The following is a 23,960-nucleotide window of genomic DNA, read 5'->3' as shown; positions in this document are numbered from 1 at the left end:
ATAATGTGATCTGCGTCCTGGTAACCTTGTCCACATTCACAGAGATTACTGTCCCCCAGCTCAACACGGAACAAGTGAGCGTTTAACGAGTAGTGATTGGACATGAGGCGAGACATCATACGAATGAAGTCTCGACCCACATCCAACCCCTTGAACCAAGGATACTTCGACACCTTAGGGATGATTGAATATAACCATCGTCCCAAACTCACTTCACTCCATTTATTTTGCCAGCTGGCGAGGGACTGTTGACGATAAATGAAGAAAAATTCGTCGTAGGCGATTTGTCGATCGTAAATATCGCCTTCCATAGCGCCCACCTTTGCAAGCGAGTCCGCCTTCTCATTGCCCGGAATCGAGCAATGAGATGGGACCCATGCAAAGGTGATGACAAAAGATCTTAAAGATAAAGCACTTAGAATCTCTCGTATTTTCATGAGAAAATACGAGGAGTGCTTTACCGGCCTCATGGAGCGAATAGCCTCGATAGAACTGAGACTATCCGTAAAAATAAAATAATGATCTGGTGCAAGTGAGGCGATCGTTTCTAGCGTATAATGTATTGCCGCCAGTTCAGCAACATATACGGAACAAGGAGCATGAAGCATTCGAGAGGCGCTATGAAATTCGTTATACACTGGAGTCGCTTTTTACGCGGGTGATACGTCCCGCGTAAAAAAAAACCGCGTAAAAAAAAACCGCGTAAATTCCGGAATCCGCGTAAAAAAAAACCGCGTAAATTCCGAAATCCGCGTAAAAAAAAACCGAGTAAAAAAAAAACCGTGGAAGAAAAAACCGCGTAAAAAGCGATATACCGCGTAAATTCTGAAATCCGCGTAAAAAAAAACCAAAATCCGCGTAAAAAAAAACCGCGTAAATTCCGGAATCCGCGTAAAAAAAAACCGCGTAAATTCCGAAATCCGCGTAAAAAAAAACCGCGTAAAAAAAAACCGTGTAAAAAAAAACCGCGTAAAAAGCGACTCCAGTGTAAATACCAAAACCAGCGGACGCCTCTATTAGTGATCCATCTGTGAAGAACGATCTTGCGGAATCAACTTGGCCAAACTTTGCAGCGAAAATTGACGGAGCAATCATGGAACGATGATGCTCTGGGATTCCGCGAATCTCTTGCGTCATTGATAAATCAAAATGAACAGAACTGTCGAAGTCGGAGAAGCAAACACGATAGGGATTATGCTGCGAAGGGCTGACATCCTGTGTTATGTACACGTAGTACAATGACATAAAACGAGTTTGAGGGTTTAGCTCAAGAAGCTTCTCAAAGTTTGCAATCACCAGTGGGTTCATAATTTCACAACGGGTGAGGAGCCTGAGCGATAATTCCGAAAATCGGTCAGAGAGTGGCAGCATGCCCGCTAACACTTCGAGACTCATCGTATGAGTCGAGTGCATGCATCCTAACGCGATACGAAGACAGCGATACTGGATCCGTTCCAGTTTGATGATGTGCGTTTTAGCCGCCGACTGGAAGCAAAAACTACCGTACTCTAAAACCGATAAAATCGTTGTCCGGTACAACGTTAAAAGATCTTGCGGATGGGCTCCCCACCACGTTCCGGTAATTGTTCGGAGAAAATTGATCCTTTGTTGGCATTTCCGCTTCAGATACTCAATGTGGGATCTCCAGGTGCATTTTGAATCGAACCAGACCCCAAGATATTTGAAGGACATAGAATGAGTGATCGGTTTACCCAAAAGTTGAAGCTTTGGTTGTGCTGGGCTATGCTTCCTAGAAAAAACGACCAACTCAGTTTTCTCCGTGGAGAATTCGATACCTAGCTGGATAGCCCAAGTAGACAAATTGTCTAAGGTATCCTGTAAGGGTCCTTGCAGGTCGGCCTCTCTGGGTCCTGTCATAGACACTACTCCGTCATCTGCAAGTTGTCTCAACGTGCAGTTGTCCCTTAGACAATTGTCAATTTCTCTGACGTAGAAATTATACAGAAGGGGGCTTAAACATGAGCCCTGGGGGAGACCCATGTAGCTAAATCGTGAAGCTGTAGAGTTTCCATGAGAAAAGCTCATATGTTTCTCTGACAGCAAATTGTACAAAAAGTTATTAATTAATGGAGAAAGGCCACAAGCGTGGAGTTTGTCTGAAAGGACTTCAACCGATACTGAATCAAAAGCCCCCTTAATATCCAAGAAGACAGAAGCCATTTGCTCTTTATTAGCAAAAGCCAACTGAATTTCAGTGGAAAGCAACGCGAGACAGTCGTTCGTTCCCTTGCCCCTACGGAAACCAAATTGAGTATCTGAGAGTAGGTGGTTCAACTCAACCCATTTGTCCAGGCGAAAAAGGATCATTTTCTCCAACAATTTACGAATACACGATAGCATCGCAATGGGACGATACGAGTTGTGATCTGACGCGGGTTTTCCAGGCTTTTTAATGGCTATAACTCTCACTTGCCTCCAATCATCCGGAACAATATTAAGCTCCAGGAACTGACCAAACAAGTTCAACATGCGCCTCTTAGCGACGTCTGGGAGGTTTTTCAACAAGTTGAACTTGATTCTATCAGCCCCCGGAGCCGAATTGCCACACGAAAGGAGCGCGAGTGAGAGCTCCAGCATTGAAAAAGGCTGGCTGATCTCGTCTACCGAATTCGTCGTTTCGCGAGGAATCATCTGTGCCGGCACAGAATCAGGACATACTTTTCGCGCGAACTTGAGAATCCAACTATCGGAGTACTCCTCGCTCTCGTTGTTTGAAGACCGGTTACGCATCCTTCGCGCCGCATTCCAAAGCGTATTCATCGACGTTTCGCGCGATAATCCGTCCACGAATTGCCGCCAGTATCCGCGTTTCTTGGCTTTGATGAGGCTCTTGAGTTCGCGTTCAAGAGCCGAGTACGCTTCGAAATGTACGGGTGTTCCACGTTTCCGGAAAAGCTTAAACGCGTCGGACTTTTTACGATAAACCTCAGTGCATTGCTGGTCCCACCAAGGGGAAGGAGGTTTCCTACGGAAAGACGTTCCTGGAACCGGCCGAGTTTGAGCTTGAAGCGCGCTGTCCAAGATCAGATTGGAGAGGAAGTTATATTCCTCCAACGGTGGAAGCCCTTCTACCGACGTTAGGGCATCTTCTATCACATTCTTGAACTTTGTCCAATCGATATTACGGGTAAGATCGTACGCGACGTTAACGGGTTCCGACGGATTGAACCCACTGGCAACTGAAACTTTGATCGGCAAGTGATCACTACCGTGGGGATCTTGGATCACATTCCACGTGCAATCCAACGATAATGAGTTAGAGCAAAATGTGAGGTCTAATCTACTTCCATTCGAGGATGGGCCAGCCAAACGTGTTACTTCTCCATTGTTAAGAATTGTCATATTAAAGCTGTCGCAGAGGTCATATATCAAAGTAGAACGGTTGTCGTCATACAGTTCCCCCCAGCCTGTACCGTGGGAATTAAAATCTCCCATAATCAACCGTGGAGCAGGAAGTACCGAACAGATATCTGAAAGTTGTTTGCGATTAACAACGGCTCTAGGAGGAATATAAACAGAAGCAATACAAAGGCGCTTACCTTTAATAATAGCCTGACATGCAACAACTTCAATACCTGGAAATTGTAGAAGATTCACTCTATAGAAGGAATGGCACTTTTTGATCCCCAAAAGTACCCCTCCTCCACGCGAATCCTCACGATCCAGTCAAATAATGTTAAAATCATAAAAAGGAAGATCGATATCTGAAGAGAGCCAAGTTTCACAAACAGCAAATGCATCACAATCATTATTGTGAACCAAAAACTTAAAAGAATCTAATTCAGGAATGAGACTTCGACAATTCCACTGTAGAACAGTGATCAAATCCCCGACCTCGTTTGGAAAATTATCCATCGAAGGAAATGATTGCTGCAATGAGGGGCCACTTCAATGTCAATTGCTTCAAGAGGGTCTTCACAGAAGGAAGCATTGCCAGAACAATGCTTTTGAGAGGATCAGAAATATTGAGGTACTTGAGAATATCGTCCACAATTTTATCAAATGAGAACAACCCGGATGAAGAAGGGGTTTCTGTTCTTAAAAATGGGCCATCAGGGGTTTTTGATGTCCCCGGGAGAGATGGAAAATTCTGGTTATAATCAGTTCTGCGGAAACCAGGAGGAGTTGAAATTTCCTTTTTTCCATCACTCCTTGATTTGGGCAAGCTGATTTGGGGTTCCTTATCTGCAACTTTCCGCGAACGGATGCGTTTTCGTTTCCGTGCAGAACCTTCCGGAAAACTGAAAGAAACTCCCTCCTCAGCCAAGTCAGAGTCAGACTCGTCATCAGACAAAACAGCAAAGGGATTTTTGTCGTTGGTTGATGGTGTGGCTGTTTTTAGCATTGCTGCAAAAGACTGCGTGGAACGCTCCTTAAGAGAGCGTTCTAGTTTCTCCCCGCGTTGTTTGTACGCCGGGCACGATGAGAGACCATGAGGAGTTCCCTTACAGTACACGCATTTTGGTGCAGTGACTGTGCAGGCGCCATCCTCGGGCTTCTCCCCGCATTTGGAACAGCGTGCCTTGCTGCCACAGTGAGAGGCCGTATGTCCCAACTGTTTGCAGTTTTGGCAGTTCATGACCCGAGGAACAAACAAACGCACAGGTAGCCGAAGTTTTCCCAACTCGATGTAGTGAGGAAGGGCTGAACCAGAAAAGGTCACCCGAAACGAGTCTGTGGGGGTAAAGCTCTTTTTACCCTCGCTGAAAGATACTGAGTTCAGCTTCTGGACTTCCAGTATCTCAACCGTGGGAAGCAAGGGGTTCTTGAAACGGCCAACCGCTTGCTTCGCCAAGATCTCGGGGGTCAGACAGTGGGACAGTCCCTTATTGATACTATTTCAATTTTTTCCTTGATTTTTTTTTCCGTGGATCTTATTTTCTGTACTGAGTACCAATGCTACCGACGCCAGGGAGACAGCTCCCACACCTGGACCCTACCTATCGACCCATCATCTCATGGACCAGGGACCAACGGCTTTACTTCCGAACCAAGGCGTGATCAGAGATTGTATGCCTCAGAAAATATCAGCAGCGCCGACTGGCCTAGGCCCTTTGGGGTGAGTAGCAATCACGCTTACCTATACTACGTCTTTGTTGACGATATGGTGTAGATGACACAACCGTATACATAATCAAAGCCGCTGCTAAGGGATTACGAATGCCTTTTAACTCTTCAAAAAACCTATCGATTAATGTCCAATGAAACCATGGCTGGTCGAAACATCCAACGTCACCCGGAAGGTCGCCGTCTAATCTTCGAACCGTAACCCTTTTTCTCTGCTCAAACCTCGTATCCCCTTAATTACCTAGATCAATCAACTCGATTTCACGTGGTGACCTTAAATTTAAAAATAAAACTCCATCGTCCAGCGTCTACCAGCCATGTAGCCCCATACCACGGACAAACCATGAAGAGAGTTCAGCTCAAGAAATTCCAAACATGCCTCACATATGTTTTTTTTTTCAACCCCCTCCCCCCATCCACCACTTCATGGATCGTACTCCACAACCTCCATTAGTGCGGAACTAAACGTAACCTCACGCAAAAATAATGCAACATCATCCATCGCGCTCGCGAAGCAACCACCACAACAACAGTGCACGCGGTAAAAACAAAACACGAAATTTGCCTGCCTCCGTCCACTTCTACCGGTACGTTCATACCGGAAAGAAAAGCCGACGCCGCTACTGCTGCCACCAGTGCCGTCGCTTGTCGAGACAGGTGTAAGGCTTTTGCTTCCTCCCCGTCCCATTCCACGTCGGACAAATCTCCTGCTCGGATCGGTGAGAAACTACTGACTGAACGCAAAACCATCTCCAAGTGTTAGTAATTACCCCCTCCCACCATCTTTACTTTTTTTTGTATTACCAATGTGCTGCGTTTAGTATCTGCTAATTGTACCCGAAGAACACATTCGCTCGCTCTTCTTTATCGATGCAAATGAGCTGCACCTTGATCTTCGTGCGGCGCAGCGATCAGTCGGTGTAAGTAGACCTTGAGGCAGGCACTTCAGTCTGCGATAAGCCTAATGGGGCGCCGTTGGCTGCGGTTGCTGAAAGGTTCGTTTTGATTAGCACGTTGATTGGGTGGTGCTTTCCAGTGGGGTTGCGCGCTCTTTCTCTCGGTGTTGGGAATTCTGTTTAATTATCTCCGGTGGCGGGACCGGGGGGAATTATGTAAACAAGAGAGAAAATAGGCACGGAGAAGGTGGAAACGGAGGGAGAACTAAGGCTTATCAGGTGGTGATGAGCGGAGTTGTATTTTAGCAGGTAGCTTCCTGATAGCATCTAGGCAGATTAGAGAGGAAATGGGTGGTAATTGAGACGGATTATTATGCCATCCGTCAAGTGGGAGATTATGCGATCGTTGGGATGCTAATCAGCTGTGTCGCTTAATGATCAAGATGGTAATGAGCCTATGTCCTTTAGCGTGATTTCTAAGGTAGGTCTAGGCGAATGATCTATTAGGAGCAATCAACAAATAGGCAGTCTGGTCACAGTCAGTTGAAGGGTAGTTTGAGACCGAAATAGCTTATATTTGGCTTTTCTGTTTGACCGGCATCAGAATATATCTTGAGTTTGTTTTGGAAGTCCTTGCGGCTTAAATACATTTTGTTATGTGAGAAATCTAGAGATGATATCGGTCAGCTTTTGATTGAGTTCTATGAGCTTTCAGACTAAGTCTAGGGTCATTATGAATCATCGGACTTAGTAAAGTTTAAAATTGTAATGAGTCAATTGTTGTGACCATGGGGTTAAATCCATATCTTCCTTGGATCAATTCCAGAGGCCTCATGGGTCAACTCCGGATATCACAAGAGACTGCCGAAAAGTCAAAAAAAAAATCTTCCGTCACCGTTGTCGGTGATCAAAACGAAACACTCTCAATTGGTGTAGATCCGGTAGTGGTTTGGTCTACATATGAGCTAGTGTGGAATCTCCGAATAGAACGTGTTCAGGAATGATTTTTAAGGTTGACTTTGCGCAGCCTGCCGTGGCGCAATCCAATGAATTTACCACCTTATGCAGACCGATGCATGCTATTGGACCTGGACACATTGGAACACAGAAGAAAAATGCAATGTGGACTGCCCTCAACTGCTTTCACAATTAAACTTCCGTGTTACTCAAAGGATGCTGCGGCAATCATCCTTTCTATAATCAATATTCCATCGGACTGCATATGGACACCATGACAGGGTGTCTACTCAATCCAAGGAATCAAATTCCTTGAGTTTTCCAGGTTTTTCCAGGTCGGATGAAAAAAATTCCAGGTGCATACAAATTATACATATTATTATTTTATCTATTTATCCATCTGGAATCCCTTTTATCAGTGTTGGAAAAGTTCGCGATATTTCACGAAGTTCACCAAGGGAAAAGTTCGCGAGTCATAGGGAACTTTGATGAACTTTTCCATCACTGCCTTTTATGTACTTATTGATTTATGTTATTTTCGATTGTTCAAACTTGGGCGTTGGTACTTATAAGTCGGCACAGCAAAAAAAGTTATTGAAAATTACAGCAGAACAGATGCACATAGGTTGTTTAATATTAATTTGTACAATTTATGTTTAGTAAATGCACCAATGGAGGTACGTTAGGAACCACCATAGGAACACATTGCACTAAAGTACCCCACTATTGCTGCATTTATCCTACACATAATTTGCGAAAAAAAAAATATCCATGGGTGTAATATTGTATTTGGTTTTTGCTAGTTATTCATACAGTAGCATGCATTACGTCAATCAATATTACAATACAGAATAAATCATGGTTTCACATGGCTAAAATCTCTTAAGGTCCGTTTAGACTACCTGATTTCTTGGTCTTATTTTGACCGCCGCAATAATGAAAAATCTGCTCGAATTTACTTTCGACACACTTTATCGAACCCCCCTGTTTGCTGGTGTTCACACTGCTTGCACATCTCGAAAGAACTGTCAATTTAGATTTCAAAACAAAACTGTATCAGGAATCAAAAGTAAATACTTCCATACCGGAAAATTGCTCTAGTTTCGGCAGACGTATTTGCTTTTACTATTTTAAATAAAATAAGAAAGAGAAGGTGAACTTTGTGGAGTAGGAAGTGGTTACTCAGGAGGAACACCGGCAGGGATCTGGCTCATCTTGTCCATCAAGAGCTGCGATATGAAGATAAAAATGGATTTCAAAACTTCGCCAGGATGTCGATACCAACTTTAGACAAGCTAGTGGGAAAAGTTCTTACTAGATATACATGATTCCTTGAGTTCTGAAAATTTCTGTTAACAACTCAATTCTGCAAGGTCTTCAAACCTTCTGACGTCCCTGAAGTTTTGTTTCTGTTCACCGGTAAAATTTCTTTAAAGATCAACATTTTTTCCTGACAATCTGCAAATGTCTCGGAAGTTCTACAGATTTCTTTGAAGTTCTGTGTGTTCTTCAGAAGTTCTGCAAATTTTCCTAAAAATCTACAAAGTTCCTAAAACCCTGAAGATTTAAGATCCTTGAAGATCAACAATTATCTCTGATGTTCACAAAATTTCTAATAATCTACAAACTTCTCGAAAGTTCTGTAATTTTCTCTGCAGATTTTCATGATTCAATGAATATCTGAAAATATCTCTGAACATCTATACAATTTTCTTAAGAATTAAAAGATTATCTAGAAATTTTTGAGCTTTCCGGAAGCTTAAGGAAGTATTCTGAAGTTTTCCTAATTTTTCTGAAGCTGTGCAAATATCTCTAAAGATCAGCGAACTTACCTGAAGTTCTGTAAATGTCTTTCAACATCCAAGAACCGCAGTAAAATGCTGAAAATTTATTTAAACATCTGCTAATTTTTGAGTAGATTCACGATCTACCCTCTGAACTTTTCTGATGTTCCTAAAATTTATTTCAAATTCTGTAAAGTTTTCTGAAGTACTGTATTTCTGCTCTAAAAATCTACGAACTGCCCTGAAGTACGATAAATTTCACAGTAGATCTCCGAACTTTTCTAAAGGTCTTTAAATTTCTTTGTGGATTCTTGATCTAGAGATCGGCGAACTTTCCCGAAGATCTGTGAGTGTTGCTGAAGTTTTGCAAATTTTTTTTAAAACGTACGAACTGTCTGACGGGCTACAGACTTCTCTTAAGGTCTACGGACTTCTCTGAAGTTCTTTAGATCTATCTATTTCCCACTTCCATGGAGTTCTGCAAAATATTGTACTTTTGTACTTCGCTGCGATTTGTTTTTTGAATTGACATTTAACGAATTTTTCTGAAGATCTCACGTTTGTGTAAAACTGTGAAACTTTCTGTCAAATTCCTGCAAATATCTTTAAAGTTCTGTAAAGTTGTCTTAAGCTCCGTAGCTCTATTCCCAAGATCTACAAAAAAAGTAGAAGGGTGTGTGCCTAAGGGCACGAACGGAAGCTTGACGTAGGACCACTAGTGGACGGAATAAATATGAAGAGCATTAAGTTCTTTTAATTGATCAAATATCTATTATCTCAACTCTTTCCGTTTTTGAATTGTAGGCGTACTAAATTTCAAATCTTTTTCAAAGAGAAAGTTGATAACGAGAATCAATTAAAATCACTTGCACCTCTGCTTCCAAGTTTGTGTGGTCGTTGGGGGCTTGTGGTTCTGAATATGGACAAACAAGCACAGATAAATTCTATTCCAACTCTTTACTGATGTAAGCTTGATGGCCCTGAAAAGGGCCGTTTTATTAAAGAGGACATCCATGGCCACTTACGCTTGGCGTGTTTAGTGTAGGTGACAGCATCACGGACCTCATTTTCAAGGAACACGTTCAGCACACCTCGTAGATCAGACCGGAGATACGCCAGACACCGCCACGGCGAGCCAGACGACGGATGGCCGTTATCTCGAAGAATTTGCGATGATTATTGGCACCTCCTTTGCCACGACCAGTCAATTGTTGCTTGTGGGTTATAGCAGAGTGGACTATTCACCACCTTCCTACTGCTGCTATTGCTGACCACGCCGTCCGAAGCACAAATGAGCTGACCATGTTAGTTAGTTAGTTTAAATGATCTTTATTTTAGTTTAACTTGGACGATTACCATATAAATTTTTACTAAGTGATTTAATTGCTTTCTTCATCTTTAGGTATGGGCAAAATTCAAAATTTGTTTTACAGAATTAGTCCTAGACTTAGTACACGGTCGACCACCTTGGTGGGATTGGTTTGTTTTGTTTTTAGAATTTGAAGAGAAACTACTTAATACTACTATTTACAGCTTAAAACTAACCTACTCTACTATATACACTTAACCTACTATGTACAAATTGCTTATTAAAGCATGTTCAGAAAGATTGCATTTTTGAATAAATTTAGTTGTCATATCATCAATTTTGGAATCTACTTTGGGAATTTCTGCCTCTTGATGGAGGTCTGCTATTCTTGTGTCGAATGGACGATCTAGGATCATCCTCAACACTCTATTCTGTGCAACCTGGATTTTGTTCCTGTGGGTCTGAGCGCACGATTCCCACACCGGGGTGGCATAGAAGATCGCGGGGGCTATGATCTGTTTGTAGACAGCCAGTTTGTTTTGCCTTGAGAGGCGGGATCTGCGGCAAATGAGCGGATACAAACACCTAACCAAGGCGGAGCACTTAACTAGGGTTTTCTCTATGTGCGAGCGGAACAGGAGCTTCTCATCGAACAACATCCCGAGATAAGTAACATCAGTGGACCACTCGACCCTTGTACCATCCATTATTACGGTACAGGAGGGAGACGGTTTAAGTTTTAATCATTGTCTGTGAAGGAACATGATCGCTTGGGTTTTCGAGGCGTTGATTTTGATTTTCCACGTGGTGGCATAATCAGTAAAGGTGTCAAGGCATTGTTGGAGCTTGTTCGTAATTTCACGAGGCATCCTACCCTTGACGGCTATCGCGGTGTCATCTGCAAACAGAAAGAACACGCAACCGTCTCCTAGAGGAGGGATGTCCGACGTGTAGATGCTGTAAAGCAGTGGTCCCAGCAGACTCCCTTGCGGAACACCTGCTGGGATCGGAAATTGTCCCGAAAGGGAACTATTCAACGACACCCTGAACGACCTTTGCTGGAGATAGTTACGGGTGATTTTCACAAGGTATGGTGGAAAGTTGGAGTTACAAAGCTTGTATATAAGTCCGTCGTGCCAGACATTGTCAAACGCCTTTTCGACGTCTAACAAGACCATGGCTGTGGACTTGGATACAGCTTTGTTACTCCGGATGTTATTCATCACCCGCACTAGCTGATGATTGGTGGAATGCCCCTTACGGAACCCGAACTGTTCCGGAAGAAGAATGTCATGTTCCTCCACAAACTTGTTTAGTCGGCTGAGGATCAATTTTTCGAACAGCTTGCTCAGCGCTGAGAGCAGGCTAATCGGTCTGTAGCTTGACGGTAGTGAAGGGTCTTTCCCAGGTTTGCGGATCGGGATGATTTTTGCCACCTTCCAGATGCTTGGAAAGTAGTGCAGCTCCAAGCATCTGTTGAGGATGGCAGCCAGCAGCGAGTGCACCCTCGCGCTGAGATTTTTCAACTCTAGGTTGAATATTCCGTCAAACCCGGGAGCCTTCATGTTCGTACTGTGTTTCAGCGCTGAGCAAATTTGTTCCTCTGTAATCCGTTCTTCTGGAGGGACGGCACAAGGGGAGGCATCTAACGTCTGGACGCACTGCACAACCTGGTTCTCGAGTGGACTTGGGATTGTAGAGCCAAGCAAATGCGACTGGGCAATGTGCTCCCCAATTGCATTGGCCTTCTCTTCGTTGGTGATAAGCCGTTCGTCATTGACTCTAAGTGGTGGAATGGGCTTGGGGTGAGACTTCAGCACCTTGGCAACCTTCCAGAATGGTCTGGAACGGTCGTCCAGGTTCTGAACGAGCCGCCCGAAACTCTCGTTCCGGATTGAGACCATTCTGGAAGCGATCTGCCGATTCAGATCGACCATTTCGTATTTACGCTGCAGATCCCCAGTCCGCTGAAACTGGCGTCTACGAACATTTCTGAGCCGAATCAAGAGTTTGGTGTGGGAATCAATTGCTTGAAACTTACCCCTCACAGGAACTCGTCGAACGCACTCTTCGTCAGCCACGGATATGGCTTGATGGAGACCCTCCAGGGCCCGGTCGATGTCATCCACTGTGTCGAGCGGTGGGTTGTCGTCGATGTGGCGGTCGACCACGCGTCGAAACTGGACCCAGTTGACTCGATGGTAGTCCTTCCGCTGGCACGGTGCAGGGGCCACGTTGTAGCCCAGCTCGGTCAGCACCGGTTGGTGGTCCGAACTCAGGTCGTTGACGGCAACCGGCTTGGCTAATCTGGTGTTTGCCAAGAACAGGTCCAGCGTCGATGGGTTGCCCGTCGGTGATGTGAAGGTTGGTTCGTCCGGAAACCAGACGGAATAGAGACCATGCTGGGAATGGTCGAATAGCAGGCGGCCGTTCTGGTTCTGCTGGTAGTTCCGCCAGGCCTCGTGCCGGGCGTTCAGGTCCCCTCCGATTACAAAGCGGGCATTGGTGTGGGTTATGATGGCAAGGTCGTTCTTGAACTGCTGTGCTGTACCATTGCTAACGGTACATTGCCGGGGGCAGTAGGCGGCGATGAACCGGACGTTTCCGGTCGATGTTTCCACCTCTACGCCAACGGCCTCGATGATGGAAGTGCGGTAGTGGGGTAGGGTGCAGTACTTGATGCCTTTCTTGATGATGACCGCGACACCGCCCCCCCTGGAGCTGGTGCGATCAAGCCGGACAATGCTGTGGTCGGGCAGCCAGAAGCTGTCACCGGTCTTGAGGTGAGTCTCGGTGAGAAGGCCCACGTCGATGTCGTGCTTGCGGAGGAAGTCTGCAAGCTCAATGTTTTTCGCCCCTACGGAGCGAGCGTTCCAGTTGGCGATCTTTATGGGTTCACGGTCCATAATTAGCGACGAAGGAGATGATAGCTTGGAGCTGATACCAGACAGCAGCGCTGCTTTATATCTTTTCAGGTTAAAGCAGAATGATGTGCAACCAAGTGGTATAAAAGCTACAAAGACTCCTCCCATTATGAGTAGTTTGCTATCAAGTAGCGACACTGGCTATTTTCTTTAAGCGTACACGGCGAATGAGAACGAATCAAATTTGAGTTTAGTTAACTCATAATCCCCAAAAGTGTAGAAACTCAGCGATGAGTAAATTTGTCTCATGGTTTCCAGTGGAAAACCTAAAAAAATCTGCCAGAAAATGAGGAAATTGACGAAAATTTTATTCAGTCTCGGAGTAGTACCAATAGACTGAGTGAATAAAATCTTTACTTTTCTCAAATTCGGGAATTTTTCCCTGGTAAATCCTGGAAAAACCTGGGAAAACATGAGGCAAATTTACACATCGCTGAGTTCCTGCACTTTATTCCTTATTTCTGAGATAACTAAACTCAAATTTGGGTTGTTCTCATTCGCCGTGATAGATATTGGCGCCGGTGGTTAGCGGAATTAACATCTCTGGGAGCTGCCACCCTGGCATCGGTAGCATTGCAGCTCAGTACGGAAAACAAATCTCGCGTCACTTTTCAATAGGTCCTATCTACATTGATCAATTCTCTTCATCGACACTCTCTTTCGTAAATAACTCGGTTACACAAAATTTGAGTTAATGTTTCCTGCCGTTTTCGTCGAATTAGATGCTAGATTGTTGCTTCTTCCATCGAAAATATCCAGCCGTGGCGATTCAAAGTTGATCAAGATTGATCAAAATAATTTGTACCCCTGCTTCCAGTTTGATTACATGAGCATTTTGTGCGATCGTATGGACAAACAGGCAGATGAATTCTATTCCTACTCTTTAGTGTAATAAGCTTGGTGGCCCTGCAAAGAGCCGTTTTGTTGCCAAAGATGATTTCTCGATGAACATTTCAAATAGTCATCTGCTTTGATCGATTCTCTTCATCGACTTTCTCTTTTCATAACCACTGCTATGCAAACAGATTTCGCGCTAATTCTACCACAGTTTGATAAAGGAGGTTCTTATCTAGCGTACAAAACGTCAAATACAACAGGGAAAGGTTTTACAGCTTAGTTATTAACGAAAGAGAAAGTCCATGAAGAGAATCGATCAAAGCAGATAGGACCATTTGAAATGTTCATCGAGATTTAACCTTCGAAACCAAACAGAGTGCGTCTCTGTCACTTCAAAAACGTAGATGACATCCATGGCCGCTTACGCTTGGCGTGTTTAGTGTAGGTGACAGCATCACGGATCTCACTTTTCAGGAACACCTTCAGTACACCTCGTAAATCAGACCGGAGATACATCAGACACCGCCACGGCGAGCCAGACGACGGATGGTGGTTATCTTGAAGAATTTGCGTTTGGTTCTGAATATGGCGATGAGTGTGCAAAATATTACGCAATTCCATCCTCCATATTCGCACGCGCCCGAGAATCGGAGGCGAATACCACTTCGACTTGTTTCGTCTACTTACTACTCTCTGACGACTGTGCTGGGGAAGCAGCATATGCATGTAGGTAATTGGTGGATTTGTTAGTTAATTCGACGCTTTTGGACAATACTGGACATTTACCAGTTTTTCAATAGTTTCTTGTTGAAAATCAACATTCGGAAGCATTGTTAACGATGCGTAGCCATATTTATGATCGATTGGTGATGAAATTATTGAAATTGGACCATGAGCAGTTGAGTTATTAACGTTCAAAATCTTTCTTAATTTGTTACATGTTCCATTTTCGGTTTTCACAAAGTGTACCCCCATATAGAAATCAAAGACGTAGTCCTACGTCAAAAAACTTGAGGCTCAATAAATTTCTCAGTAGATCTGCAAACTTCTCTGACGTTTTGTAAATTCCTCTCGGGTTACCCTGAAGATTTGAAAATTTCCTTTAAGATTACCTAAAGTTGTCAAAATTTATCTGAAAATATTTGAGCTTCTTTGAAGTTTTAAATGTCTCTCTCAAGATCTACAAATTTTCCTGAAATCGTGTAAATATTTTTTTTTAAATCCCCGAACTTCCCTGAAGTTCTGCAATTTTTACTGAAGATCCATTAAGATTTCTGAGATTCTTGTGATTTTTTCAGAAGTCCTGTAATATTTTTCTTTTTTCAAAGTTCTGTAGCTTTGTTCTGAAGAGCTACGAACTTCTCTGATGTTGAATAATGTTTCGAGGATCTCCAAACTGCTGTGAAATACTTTATATTTCACTGTAGATTCTTGAACTTGTCTGAAGTTATGCGAATTTCCCTGAAGATTTGCAAAATTTCGCTTATAGTTTTACAAATTGATTTGAAATTATTTTTGCTTGCTTGAAGTTTTGAAATATTCTTTGAACATTTATCTGAAGATCTACGACCTCTCTTGTGATTTTGTTTTTTATGAATTTCTATTAATAACTTTTAATTTGATTGTAGTTCTGTTCTCAAGATCTACGAGCTACACTGAAGCTCAACAAATTTCTCAGTAGATCTCCGACCATCTCTGAAGCTCAAAAAAATCTATGTAGGCTCTCAGACCTGCTGTCTAGCATGCTTATTCTTATACAATACATATGCTTCGTATGCTTCCTTTTGACGGTTGCCAGTCTCTCTTTTTCGGCTGTTTCCTTTTTACGACGATTTTGATCCTCCACATACAAATCAGCCAAGAGCTAGCGTGACAAGACTCTCTGAATGAACTTGTCTCGTTCATACATGTTGTCTTAGCTGTCAGATGCTTGTCAAGTTCAGTGTCTTTAAGAAACGTTTCGAGAAACTGAACGAAAAACTTCTTTTGAATTACGAATGAAGTGATAATTGGAAAATTCCCTGAGTGGAATTTCCAGGTTTTTCCAGAAAAAATAAAATTCCCTGTAAATTCCCGGTTCTCCAGGTTTTTTTCAGGTAGTAGACACCCTGCATGAGCCAATGTCTGCGATGATTTGGGCATTCTCCGCTGTGGAAGAAGCATTTGAATTCGGGGAAACATCGAACTAATTTTGATTGAGAAGATTGTGATTTTTTTTTATTTTTGTAATCTGTTTATCTGTTGCTTTTTTGTGTATTATCTAAGTTTTATTCATTAAGACAACTACTGTCAGATGAATGAAAATAAATAAATAAATAAATAAATAAATAAATAAATAAAAGGACGAACACGATTTAAAATGACAACAGGTCAAAATCGACCAAAGGACAGATGGGAAAATCGTCGAGTGGACAAGAATTATAAAGGAACTAAACGAAAAAAGAAATGAAATTAACCTAGAAAGTAATGTTAGACCCCCATGATATTGAAATCATTGTTTAAAAAACATGTTATTCTACCACCTCTCTTAAGCCGATCAAGGGCTCTACAAAGTCACTTCCTAGATTTGCAATAGGAGAATTGAAAGATCTCAACAGCGACTCGGGACATTTTGCGCAAATGTTGCAACTTTCAGCGCACGCATTCTTCAAATTCCAATTAGGAAACCATTTCCTTCAACCACCCGCTTCGAAAACGATTATTACCTCACCTTAACACCCCCGATGCTTCCGACTATTGCCACCGCCGCCCAGGAAGCACGTTCCACTAAGTACGGCAATTTTACTCGCTCTAGATATCAATTTTGCTAAATTGATTGATCCATTCCGTGCAATAATTTACCACCCGGCCCCTCTCCCTATGGCAGTGTTTAGAAGCCCATGTTCACAAGCCCAAATCACACTGAATACAATAATGTTGCATGCAAGTATAAGCACCGACACGACCATTTACACAAACTTCCACGTGTGTCGACTCGTCGGCTGTTTTTAATGCTATGCTCACATCGTTGGACTTTGCGAGAGTGCACATATTGCAACAATCCAAGTGTACAAATTATTAGAGTTCCCTCCGAGTCTTGACTTGCTAGGTACAACAGACAACAAACAATGCACTCCCATTCAATTGGGTTAAATGAATGAACGCTTTTGCTCCGACTAAGTTGCAGCTAGGCCCGGTGCGACGCAGTTCTTGCACCACCACTCGAAAACCAGCAAGATTATGCAATCTGATAAAAAGGGCTGCCTTGCATATACACACACACCCACACACACACACACTCACCCACCGCGCAGCACCGAGTAAGAGTTATGTTGTTTTTGTTCTTAGCTTTGTGCAATTTGCTTCGATTTATTTCAGCGCTCGCCCCACATTCGCGGCCGCTGCTGCTCGCTGCTAGATTTTCCAATAATGATATGCATGGGCAAACTAATCTCCCAACAGCCCCCTGTTGCTGCCGGTTTGTACTTGTGATCGAGTTTTTTTTTCTCTTCTCACTGTGTGAATTGCATATCTCCCATCATAAGTAGGTAATAGAGCGAACCACGAGGTTAGGTCGGTGGGGAAAATTCTCACGGCGATCGGTAATTACTACATTATGCATGAATGGAGTGATATCGACTGCGTTGCCAAGTAGGACCTACACACTTTCGTTCGATCGTTCTCTCCGACTGATTGCCCCGGTCGCTGATAGGTCTCGCTGGATAAGGTATTTTAATTAGAAGCTTGAACACTGATCATAGTTATTATAGTGTACGATATATACAGAACGGATTAGTCTCGTTGAGAATATACGGACTGTTTGTTCTACACGGGGTACTTACGTCTGGCATGGCAACGCTGTAGGTGCAGAATAACGTCCATGACGCCGCGATATACAGGCCAAGTCGCGTCATCTTGGCGGGGTGGGTCTGGAAAGGGGGAGAAAACATAGAACTAGGTTAATATTGATCTTATATTTTTGTGCTGAAATGGTTACAAATTGTTTATCAAAACAGGGATCTTCAGACATAAGCTCATACCGAACGGTCATAAATCTTTATCCAGTTTCAGTTGCTTTTTCAAGGAATTTCGCGGCATTTAGAATTAACACTTGTGATAGGTCTTCTTCATTTCAATGTACTTGTAAGTCTTTAGGGCGATATTTTTAACCATCCAGCGCTAATTCTCTAAAAACAAAAGGCGTGAAATAGAAATTTCATTCGACGCTAACTGGGTGCAAAAAATAATTTAGGGATGCTTTCTGCTGGAATTTGAAGTCTTTGATGGCAATGTCTCAAACTGCCCTAACTTCGGGAAACTGCTGGCAATCAACAAGATATTTGCAACCTCTTCTCAGCCAAATTTGCTAGTGTGTTCGAGGACGAGCAACACTCCCCTAATCTCATTACTTCCGCGGCCAGTAATGTTCCTTTGGTCAACCAAACGCTCCGCATGGTCGAAGCCACTACAGATACGATTTCTAGATCATCATCTAAACTTAAGACTTCAGCTAAGGCCCGATGGTGTTCCGTTGATTATTCTTAAAAAGAACATTACTTGTCTTTTGTATCCACTGCACCGCATATTCCAGCTCTCTCTTTCAAGCGGCAACTTTCCGTCTTGCTGGAAGACTGCGGATATGTTTCCTGTTCATAAAAAGGGAAGCAAACGCGACGTAAACAACTACCGGGGAATCACGTCGCTGAGTGCTGTATCATAACGTTTTGAATTGGTTGTCATAGAGTCCCTAAATGCGCATTGCAAGCAATATCTAAGTATAGATCAACACGGAATCATAACTGGGCGTTCCACAACCACGAACCTGCTGTGCCTAACGTCTTACATCACAGACAGTTTTATTGCTCGGACCCAAACGGACGTTATCTACACAGATCTTACGGCAGCCTTCGATAAGCTGAACCACGAAATTGCGATCGCTAAGCTTGATAGGCTAGGGATCGGTGGAAATCTTTTGAGATGGTTTCGTTCATACCTCATGGAGTGCCAATTGACAGTAACTTAAGGTACTTGTCACTCAGCAAGCTTCTTCTCAAAGTCTGGTATACCTCAGAGTAGCCATCTGGGACCATTGGTATTTTTCCTTTACTTCAACGACGTTCACCATGTTATCACAGGGCCACGATTTTCGTTTGCAGGCGATCTGAAAGTTTTTCTGCGCATCCGCTCACTCGCCGACTGCCGTTCTCTCCAAAATCAGATTGACATCTTTGCTGACTGGTGTAGTCTAAACCGACTGGTGGTCAACCCAGCTAAGTGTACAGTTATTACTTTCTCACGCAAGAAAAAACCGATTATTTTCATCTACAAACTACGAACGGGTGCATTGCGTGAAAGACTTAGGCATTTTTCTAGACTCAAAGCTGACATACTCACACCATATATCGTATGTCGTCGACAAAGCGTGCAGAACTCTTGGCTTTGTCTTCAAGATTACTAAGAACTTCACAGACATTTACTGCTTGAAATCGCTCTATTGCTCTCTCGTACGATCTACGTTGGAATACTGCTCTGCAGTCTGGAGCCCGAACTACAATAATGGGGCCGAGCGAATTGAATCTGTGCAACGACGTTTTCTTCGCTTCGCGCTCCGTAAGCTGCCTTGCTCACTTCGTCTTCCAAGCTACGAAAATCGCTGCCAATTGATCAATGTCGAGCCCTTACGCATCAGAAGAGATGTTTTCAGAGCCTTAACCGTCACCGATACTCTGTAAGGAAGAATCGACTGCGAAGCAATTCTGCAACAAGTGAACATTAATGTTCAACCTCGATCACTACGCAACAGTCTTATGCTGAGACTTCCACTTCTTCGAGCTAATTATGGCTTGGGAAGCGCTATTTACGGCTTGCAGTGAGTGTTCAACCGAGTAGCGTCAATGTTCGATTTCTACTTGACACGGAATATGCTCGCCGAAGATTCTCTGCCTTTTTTGCTGACCGAAGGCGCTTGATGCCCAACAGCTAAGTGTAAAATTTAAGACTTATACATTTTTAGTAACTTGACAATGCTTTCCTAGTTATTTTTTCGTTTGTAACTGTAGTATATGCAGTCTGTATAATATTTTTTTACAACGCATTTCTAGTCTGTTGATGCAAACATAACAAATAAACAAACAAATAAACTTAATCTTTGCTTAAAAAATTAAGATTAAATTAAGGAATCAAGATCATTATATCCACCACGGCATTCTATTGGAAGGTGCTGATCTTATTTTCCAAATGAATAGTTTAGACTGTAGCGATCACAATGTGAGATAGATAGCAATAACATACATTTCATAATTCAGTCTACTGACAAAGTGGAAGCCTTTCATGTGATCCTTTTGCCCCAGACCAGAAAGTGGACTGCGTGAAAAAACAAATCCGTGATATTTCTAATGTTAATTCTAGGTCATTTAAAGTCGTGGGCAAAACGTAAAATTATTGACTGCTCACACGGTAACCGCAAAATACCCAATAATGACTACAAAGTAAGCATTTTCGAGGGAAACTGGGACTACCCATTAAATGAGTAAAATTTTACCCATTTATGAGTAATTACAACTATAAAAACAAGTAGTAAGTATTCATTTTTGAGTAACAAATACTCATAAATGAATAATATTTTTACTCATTTAATGGGTAGTCCCAGTCTCCCTCGAAAATACTTACTTTGTCGTCATTATTGGGTATTTTGTGGTTACCGTGTAGGCTGTGTGAAAGCACTGCTCTATTCAATTCCTTGCTCTATCCAGACCGTACACAGAGAAAAAATTTACCCTAAATTTAAGTTCTTTTTACTTAATTTTGGGAAATTTTGAGTTTTGTATCCCACTCTAACTTTTTGTTGTTGTCAAAAACGGAACGAGAGATTCGACTTTCTCATGACTACACACCAAAAAATTCTGAATTTTACTGGCGATGTAAACATCCATGCATACAAATATTCATACATGTAAACTTCCTTTTCACGTAAACTAGCAGCTTGCAAGAAATGTTTCAAACAAAAGTGGACAGTTGCATACAATATATGGAATATTGCATAATATGTCTCATAAATTTACACGATTTATTATCTTAACTTGTATGATATATGACGCTCCATTTATGTGCATCTTAGTAACGGAAATTTACACTACTTTTTTTTAGCTGTGTATCGTTCAATAAGCTACTAGTGAGTATATGAGATATTTTCAAATTTGAGTCAATTTAACTTAATTTTTGGTGGAAAATACTCACGAGTAAGTAATTATTTTTGCCGTAGTCAAATGTAAACTACTATAAGCGGTTTACTGAAAATTAGCTTATTGAACGGAACATGGGAGATGAGTGAAAAGAACTTAATTTTGGGAAATTTTTCGGTTCCGTGTATGTACCAAACGGTACAGGACGAGGCAATGAAAGAACCAACAATAACATTCAGTTACTCACGAACAGGTGACTCACACCACTTGCCTTCGCTCACACAGCATGAAATTGATGCATTTGTCCATAGAAAATATATGCTCAGTCATTCAAAACAAGGATTGGGTATCATTACGGAAGAATAAATGTGCTGACTGAGCGATTGACTGCGTGCTCTGCTGTCAGTGACTCGTTAACTTCCCAATCATTCAGACTCTCACAAAGCAGTGAATCATGAGAAAGATAGCTGTTCATATTCATATGAAAATTACTCATTGAACCTGAATGTTTTGCGCACTGGTCGTGGGAAAATATTTGAGGATCTTTCATTCATTTCCTTTAAAATGACCGTTAGCCAAGCTGTATCCAAAGTGGTCGATTATCTTTAGTATTGACCAGAAGTAGTCACTATCCGTGAATTTGACAGATGAGATCGAGATGAACCCAAAACATATTCAAACTGGCATTTATCATTTCGGCACAGTCAAGCCATCTCTCATCAGTTCCAGTCCTAGTCACGTCGGCCTGTGATTGGAGATAGGGCGTAGCAAGCAGTTCACTTAAATCTGATTTCTCAATGATTTTGCGCCACCACCTCAAATCCATGCGCCCCTTTCAAGAGCGCACATAATTGTAATATAGGAATGCATAACCATAGATGTAACTTTAAGACCAGAAAGTCCCGAAAAAACGTGCTCATCTTTTTAGCTCAGCTCTGGTACTCTGTTCGGTCCCAAGCTAATGGATGCACCCCTCGAAACATAGAAAATCCACGAACCCCTCATTTCATCTGTCAAACTTTCATATCAAATCAAAACAAACATAGTGTAGTACTAGAATTTCGATTAGAATGGGGTACGTTAATCGATTTGCTTGGGACCAATAGGCTAGTCAAGTAGTGAGCCAATTTAAAATCGATAGTTTCGTATTGATTGTTGGTATAACTGAATGTCCACGCAAGTTCAGTTTCCTCTAATTAACACTGGAGTATGGGTAAAGCTTTTCTGCAATCAGCATAAAATAAAACTTAGAACGAGAGTTGAAGCCAGACCCTGATCAGCCAGACCCTGATCATCCAAACCCCTAATCACTGTTCTATCTTACCATGCATTTTTCACAGGCATCGTTCACAAACATGAATTGGAAAGCGATCATAACGAAGCTGCATAACAGGTAATAGATGTCCTTAATTTATACGAAAATAACCATCTCCAACCGATAGTGTAACTTCAGACATGACTGTCATTTTCTGATGCCATTTCCCAGATAGAACATCTCTGAAAATCCTAGATTTTTCTGACATTCCTGGAATTTACAGTGCCTTTTTTCTTTCTGGACTTCTTTTAAGTTATCAGGACTTCCTTGTGATTCTCTTGACTTCCCTGAAGTTTACTGTACTTTTCTGAAGTCCTCAGAGATTCTAAACATTTCCACAATTTTCCTGAAGTAAATGGAAGTCATATGAAGTTTTCGAACCTACCCGGAAGCTCACAAAACTTCCCTTACAATATTTAGACTTTCGTGAGCTAACCAAAAGTTCTCTCAATTTTGCTGAAATTCGAAGAAGTTCCTGACATTTTAAAAATTTCCCAGAAGTTTGTAAATGGAATTGCTTTGAAGTTTTCGAACCTACCCGGATACTCATGGAACTTTCGCTAAAATATTTAGATTTTCTTGAACTTTTCTAGACTTCCTAATAATTCTTACAATTTTTCTGAAATTCTTGGAAGTGCCTGAAGTTTTAAAAATTTTCCAGAAGTTTTTTAATTGAACTGCTCTGATGTTTTCGAACCTACCCGGATGCTCACGGAACTTTGCTTTAACATATTTAGACTTTCATGAACTTCCCAACAATTCTCACATTTTTTTTTCCTGAAATTCGAGGAAGTTTCTCTAAGTTGATTATTTTCCAGAAACTTGTAGATGGAACTACTTTGAAGCTTTTGAACCTACCCGGATGCTCACGGAACTTGCATAGACATATTTAGACTTTCATGAACCTCCTAAAAGTTCTCACAATTTTTCTGAAATTCAAGGAAATTCCTCTAGGTTGATCATTTTCCCAGAAGCTTGCAGATGGAACTGCTTCGAAGTTTTCGAACCTACCTTAATGCTCACGGAATTTCCTGAACTTCGCTGGACTTCCTAAAAGTCCCAACATTTTTTTCTGAAATTCTTGGAAGTTCCTGAAGTTTTAACAATTTCCGAGAAGTTTGAAAATTGAACTACTTCGAAGCTTTCCAGCCTACCCGGATGCGCATGGAAATTGTCTTAATGTATTTAATTTTCCTGAACTTCTCTGGGCTTACCAAAAGCTCTCACATTTTTTTCTGAAATTCCTGAAATTTTAACAATCTCCCAGAAGATTTAAAATGGAACTGCTTCAAAGGTTTCGTACCTACCGGATTCTCACGGGACTTGCCTTAAACTATTTAGATTTTCTCTGGACTTCCCAAAAGTTCTCACAATTTTCCTGAAATTCTTGGAAGTTCTGGAAGTTTTGACAATCCTACAGAAGTTTGTAAATGGAACTGCTTCGATATTTTGGAAGCTACCCGGATGTTCACGCGACTTTCCTTGCAATATTTAGTCAGTTATGAACTTCCCAAAAGCTCTCACAATGTTTCTGTAATTCAAGGAAGTTCCTCAAGATATATCATTTTCCAAAAAGTTTGTAGATGGAACTGCTTCGATGTTTTTGAACCTACCCAGATGCTCACGGAATTTTTCTCAACTGCTCTGGACTTCCCAAAAGTTTTCACAATTTTTCTGAATGTTCCTGAAG

At 42.1% G+C, this 23,960-nt stretch overlaps 1 protein-coding gene across 7 annotated transcripts in view; it reads right to left on the bottom strand.

Annotated features, from left to right (window-relative positions):
- sona (sol narae) overlaps positions 1 to 23,960 on the bottom strand; it is a 499,516-nt gene that overhangs the window by 378,130 nt on the left and 97,426 nt on the right. For all 7 annotated transcript variants that reach the window (XM_065223397.1, XM_065223398.1, XM_065223399.1 and 4 more), the window contains one exon: positions 17,617 to 17,703. In XM_065223397.1, the coding sequence (XP_065079469.1) occupies positions 17,617 to 17,688 (72 nt within the window). In that variant the 5' untranslated portion in view covers positions 17,689 to 17,703. The remainder of the gene's footprint in view (positions 1 to 17,616; positions 17,704 to 23,960) is intronic.

This window comes from Ochlerotatus camptorhynchus, unplaced genomic scaffold (genome assembly GCF_037179485.1).
Source record: "Ochlerotatus camptorhynchus isolate MF236.1 unplaced genomic scaffold, CSIRO-AGI_Acam_v1.1 ptg000192l, whole genome shotgun sequence".
Classification (NCBI taxonomy): Eukaryota; Metazoa; Arthropoda; class Insecta; order Diptera; family Culicidae; genus Ochlerotatus; species Ochlerotatus camptorhynchus.
Note: the sequence above shows the minus strand (reverse complement) of the source record. Positions and strands in the feature narration are given on the sequence as shown.